Source organism: Battus philenor, unplaced genomic scaffold (assembly GCF_028537555.1).
Source record: "Battus philenor isolate CCGP_79_NKW_IND1 unplaced genomic scaffold, ilBatPhil1.0.hap1 SCAF_1, whole genome shotgun sequence".
NCBI lineage: Eukaryota > Metazoa > Arthropoda > Insecta > Lepidoptera > Papilionidae > Battus > Battus philenor.
In genome coordinates this window covers 9,626,801-9,633,121 of record NW_027181661.1, presented here as the reverse complement: position 1 = coordinate 9,633,121, position 6,321 = coordinate 9,626,801, and the positions used below count along the sequence as shown (strand labels likewise).

The 6,321-nt window shown below is 33.0% G+C and overlaps 1 protein-coding gene across 2 annotated transcripts in view; it reads right to left on the bottom strand.

Moving 5' to 3' along the window:
* Nucleotides 1-2,252: 2,252 nt before the first annotated feature.
* The window catches only part of LOC137918449 (uncharacterized), a 179,984-nt gene continuing 175,915 nt past the window's right edge, over nucleotides 2,253-6,321 (bottom strand). Inside the window, exons 1-5 of one of the 2 annotated variants that reach the window (XM_068761260.1) lie at nucleotides 6,054-6,224; nucleotides 3,958-4,090; nucleotides 3,325-3,462; nucleotides 2,888-3,049; nucleotides 2,253-2,561 (exon numbers count right to left, since the gene is read on the bottom strand). In XM_068761260.1, the coding sequence (XP_068617361.1) occupies nucleotides 2,542-2,561; nucleotides 2,888-3,049; nucleotides 3,325-3,462; nucleotides 3,958-4,090; nucleotides 6,054-6,059 (459 nt within the window). In that variant the 5' untranslated portion in view covers nucleotides 6,060-6,224 and the 3' untranslated portion in view covers nucleotides 2,253-2,541. Of the gene's footprint in view, nucleotides 2,562-2,887; nucleotides 3,050-3,324; nucleotides 3,463-3,957; nucleotides 4,093-6,053; nucleotides 6,225-6,321 lie in introns of those variants that run through there. The other variant, XM_068761269.1, reaches the window with a different exon arrangement.

Sequence of the window (6,321 nt, the reverse complement as noted above, 5' to 3'; positions counted from 1 at the left end):
GTTATTTTTGCGAAAAATTTACCGATTTTTGACTCCAAGGTTCAGCTAGTCTAGGCCCTCGAAGCCGAAATTCGGGGCTCTGCGTGGGCCGCCTATTGAATGGTAGTTGAGGCTGATAACAAAGGGAACATCCTTTGCGCAGAGAAAGTTGGAAATGATTGCATGCCATGTGCTGGCTGGATTGCAGGATTTACACTGGGTAAAAACAAATTAGGCATACCTTGAGAAGACAGCTTAATATTTTTATTATAATGAAGTAGTAGTATTATAATGAAGAACTAGCTTGCGCAGCTGTAGATAGAACTTCCACTCTGAGATTTGACTGGACAAAATAATTTATTTACACCTCCCTGTTTATCTAAAGTTGTGGTAAGAATATCGGAATTAAAAAGATTTTAGCATGAAGGTGGAATTTTTCGAAGACTTGTTTTTACATATTTGTCTTTTATTGAGAGCAATATAGCATCTCTACGTCCAACAGGGCTAAATCTGCGCGATGGCCGCAAGCCATCTGCAAAAAGTCGCAAGAATTTTTTTGATAATTATCGTTTTCGTTCATGGTCCTACTATCGTTAAGGCAGTCTAACAAATCATTATAACCATCTTCGACAGCTTCTTGTTGTTTTAGGAAACCTTGCGTAATAGCTGCGAAATCCCGTTCAGTAAGTGACAGATTATAAAATTTATCATACGGTTTCAACTCATCATTACATTCCAAATCAATGAACCTAGGATTTAAACAATATTTCTTTTGAACATCGGGTAACGCACTTTGGACCAAGCCGGAGAATCAAAATGTTGAATAACCCTTAATTTATCCAAATAATTTTGATTAGATTTTGGAACTGAAGGTTCTTTGAGAACTGTGTACATATTCATGCGGATATTCAAACAGGATTGCGCACCCTGTACCGGCTGATCTGGAAGCTCATTGTATAGCTCCTCGCTAACATTTGATAAAACATCCGAGGAATTACCCTCATCCAAATTATTATTCACATAAAATTGTTGTGATAAATATTATTGTATACCTTCTACTTGTTCGGCTATTGCCATGATAGCCTCATCCCTTCGATGTCGTTTGTGATGTTTTTTCCTAGGAGGCTCCGAAAACTTACGCTTCCTGCTAAAGGAAACGTTTGGGAGGAGCAAAAGCGACAATTCCGCTTGAACTGGTGGCTGTGTCGCCGACTCGATAATATGCAACTCTGCCTGCACTTCTACCGTTGGTTGATCCATATTGCTATCAGATTCCGAAGACGATAAAGACCGTTACCATTCGCTACCATTACCATCCATTACCGCTTCGCTAACACAATTAAAAACGCAAATTGAAGGGAACAGAATAGTATTTCATTTATTATAAATTTCCAAGCGGAAACGTCCGTTGACTTTTTTTATGAATGTTGACAAGTGGCATTAAAAGATTGCTCGTCGTTTATTTTTATTCGATACTTTTTAAAAATTTTATTGGGTTAACCCTTAACTACCCTATGACGTGATTCTGGGTTAACGTTAACTTATGGGAAATATTGTATACGAACTTTCCATAAAGCTGAGAGCCTTAAATTTGGCATTATTCCATTCGCCATCACCTCTACGGTTAGCAATATATATATTTTACGGAACTTGGCTCGAGGGGGCGTTATCTTTTCAGACCTCTACTTTTTTGGCAAACAATTAATTACTAAATAGATTTTAGAAAATTACACTCAGAAAAGGCAGCGCGGGTAAGCGGAAGACAGCCTGGTATTGCTATTAAAACAAATTATAACCTTTAATACAACAGAAATATCCAAAAAATGATAGAAAGATTGACGAGTAATATTATCTCTTTTTATAATTCATATGTATTCATTCAATATCGGAAGAAATCGCACCTCCTTTTTTCCAAAATCAATTTAAAAACATCGGTAAATGAAAATAAAACAAATTTTGTACTGCGTTGTAAATTTATTAATGTGTAATAACTAAATTTTTAAAACTAAGAAAACCGCGGTCGCGGTCTGCCTGTAAAGATTATTATACATACTTTACGGAAATCGAATGATATATTATTCGATAGAATCAAAGTAACCGTGTTTTGATTTTTTTAAAGAAATTATTATAACATTATTACCTTAATATTAAAGTTGATGTTGTTAACCATAAAATTGTTTAGTCTGTTAGTAAGTCGAGTCACCATCTTTTATAGAAGACTAATCTTCCTAACCAACTTGGCGTTATGACTTATATTTTACAGAAAAAAGCAATTAAGTACTTAATTATTTATTCATATAAGTGATTTAATTTATCTATAATTTAATGATGACAAATAAAAGTATAGCTAAGTAACATCTTTAGGATCCAGGCGTGTAACAATTTAAAACTAAATTGTGATATTACATTGTTGCTAATAAATGCTTAAAATAAAAAACTTACATATATGACGCATATATGGTACTTTTTGGCACTAAAACATAAATTAGATTTAATGAACAATCATTACGATATAATTAAAAAGTTATTTAATTGAAAAAGCTGGCAACCATTGCCAACGCTTCACTGGCGATTCCTGCGTCCTGAAAAAAGTTATCATAGTTAGATAATGTATTTTGCCGCTGTAATTGATATTTTGCGTTCAATATAGTTTATACAGAAACTGAAATTTTGTCTTTTAATTAACGCTGTACATCAATTTAAAAATCGGATAAAAATTCACTAAAGTCATACTGCTACTGACAAAGTACCCAAATGTTAAATTAAAATAAAAACAATCCGATTTCTTCAGAGGAATAAAAAAGACAATATTTAATGTCTATATTTAAATCTTAATACTTTTATTACTCCAAATAAATTACGATAAGCACTTTTTAGAAGACTCCAAAGACTCTCTTGTTCTTCTTACCCTTATCTTTAGTGGACTTCACTTGTTTATTTTTATTGCATTTTTTAGTTACGCGTCTGCTCTGATCGCAAGTGGGGTCGCTATTGGCCTTTAACAAATCAGTTCGAGACATCTCGCCATTGGGACTGCACTCACTCCACGATGATTTTTCATAACGGCATGCTAAAATGAAAAACCCATTTTTGGTAAAACATAAACGGTAGAAAATGTTAACTTAGTCTCGTAGAGAATTATACAAGATTTTGAGCGCCCTTCTGACAATACACGATAAGGAACTTTCACAATAGTGATGGATAATTTGTAAACGTTAAAACGATACAGTTCTCCTGTGTAGAAATTGTGTAGGACACATATATCTATTATTTTTAGATGGTGCTATATTAGTAACTATGGATTATCCTGATATACAATCAACGGAATTTTTAAAAAATTATTACCTTTTTTACACTTTTTTTGGATAGTTTTCGTACGCTCGCAATTAGCAAAGTCACCTTTTTTCAACGTTAACGTGCGTGAACGAATATTGGTTTTAGAATCGCATTCGGACCAAGCACCCCTCACGTAACGACACGTCTCTGAAAGAGTTACAAATACACACGTTACAAATAAATAATAAAAATCAGCTAGGCCATGATGTGACGCCGCGTATTAATTAATTATTTTCTAATTGGGTACCGTTTTCGCATCAGCCATTGTGTTGACAATAGATATATTCCCAAATCAAGAAAAAATAAATAAACAAATAGTTTTTTCTTCTTGTATTTATTAATATACTTGATGCGTGTTTAAATCACTTTTTGATTTATAACACAAATGAAGAAAACTTTAGGACAGAAAAGTAGATTGTTTTTTTAGTTTTATTTCTAAAAAATTTTAAAGTAATTTCGTCCTGTCGTTCTTAGTGTTCCATTGCATAAAATTATTTTAAATATAACATAACCTTGTTATTTACCTTCAATATAGAGAATTATATTAAAAACTAACAATCGAGGAACCTGTTAATGTAAAATGAATTATCGTATTAGACAAGAGAATTTTTAAAAGTCTGAGTTGTATTTGTTTTTTATAACCTCTATTTTTAGCACCCCTTTCATTACGAATCAACACTTCATGATCACTTTCCTCCAGAACTTCCCCGGCGCCCGTTGCTATGGTTACCGTCAGCAAAATGAAACAGGAAACCATCCACCAGCAATGTTTTAACTGAAACAAAGTATTATAAAAATCTGTTTAGCTATTAACAAATTTCGGTGTGAATTATTCCAGGCAAAATAAAAATTTAAAATTAAAATATTATGTAATAATACAATTTTCCCCTACACCTGGAACTCACGATGATAAATGTATGCAATATCGACATCATTATTTATTTTTAAACAAGCTCAAGAACGAAACTTTATTTAGAAAATAAAGTAAAAGTTTCCAAATTCACGCGTTTTTTGTGAGAATTAATAATAATTTCGTTATATATAATAACGAACTTCCCACGTTTTTAGTCCATGTTATTTGTTTCAAATAAAATTAATATAAATAAATAATGAAATTTTTCGTCTGTCCGTGATATTGTTGGTACGTTGTTTCGATAGTTTGAAACAGATGGACTATTTCACAAATGTGTGTAAGTATATTTCATAAATATAGGCTATGTAAATCTCTAAAATTATTGTAAGAAATTACAAACAAACAACAATTGTTAATAGTGAAGAAGTCAATTATGGAACTAATTATTCTCAAAAATATTTGCCTAGTTCGTTGCACTGGTAACTGACACTGACAAGACTCATGGCCAGTAGTTTTAATTTCAATTCCTTGGTGTTAAACACCATGTTATTACGTAGCATATCGAGCACAATTAATTTATTTACTGATTACAAGTTAATAATAGTGTTGCAACTTTATGTACTAGTAATTAAAATAATTTCGCATAGCTATAAATAATTACATGTCTAAACGTCGCAGAGGCTATGTGTAGATTTGACAGACAGAAAAAAAATTATTTAATATTTTTGTTAGCCAGGATAAATTCACTCAGTAAATAAAATTAAGTCAAAATATTACCTGGTCAAAATATTGATAAAACAAAAGAATCAATTTTCTCTATAATTTGATAAATGTAACTTGTCAATTAAATAAATTAACACGTAACAATAGTGATTGTTTATAAATAAAGTCACGCGTCCTGCTATACTGTCGAGCCCACAAATTTACTGATTCATAGTAAGAGTCTTGATACTAAAATAAACTTGACATCTCGATCGGGTCACTTCATTTATATTTGATAACGTGTCTGTCGAATGAACAAAACTATATGTATATAATAAAAGACTTAAGACTTGATCAGGAAATGCTCTGCCGCATCCGGTTGTCATCATTTTATATTTAAACATTGTTTACAAGTACTTTGATCATGCTGTAAATAAATGATATTCATATTAAATAATCATTAATGGCATTGTTATCGTTGGAAGTTGCCGCTAAAATCATATGTCAAGTGGCAGGTTCTCTGGCGGCATACATCCCTGACCTATAATTCGAACAAAGGCCTATAAAAGCAAAGAAACAAAGACCAGTGCCTGTAAGTAATACAACACTCGTTTGCATCTCCGTTACTCCAATGAGGCATGAGTATTGATTTATGCCAGCAAGCCAATATAAAAAAGCTCGTACAGGCTGCATTCCACAAAAAGCCCCATAAAAATACCTACATATGGTAGATCTATTAACGGAATACGGGTTGGAGTGGGACGGAACAAATTGCATAAGTTACGGAAACCAGCACAGTGTTTGATTCGAATGCCAAGAGATCACACACAGAAAATAATAAAATTGCGCAGCTTATTCAGCTCTGACGAAGGACTATTTAGAGTCCTTTATTTAGAACAACGAAGTACAAAAAAGAATGTTGTTTAATACCAAATCAATATCAAATTGTTAAATTATATAATAGTATTGCTAATTTCGATTAACTATGTATATATTATTTTTAACATGTTAGCATGGAAATATATATATTTATATACATATAAAATATACGGAATGATAATAAGTCTAGACGATTTTTAAAATTTGAAATGTACTATTTGTTTTGTTTATCGCAAAACGCTGGCTGGTTTAGTCGAATGGATAATAATAGTATTGATTTATTAATAGTTAAACATGCACTTACCTCCATTTTTGTGGCTACGTATCGACTGGGAGAGCGAACAACGTGTTAGCTAGCCGGCGTGCAGTACGCGAGTGCGCGACGCTCGCGGCGACTCCCGGAGAGGACGCTTAGCTATTGATCTGTCCCTACACCCGTAACTGGTACAGTACCACTGTACACCGGCACGGTCCTGCTCCTGTTCCCCACCCGTCGGCCACCGCCCACTATGTCAAATCTTACTATCTGCTACCAAGCAAGATTTATTACTTTTTCCGGGAAAGACACGACT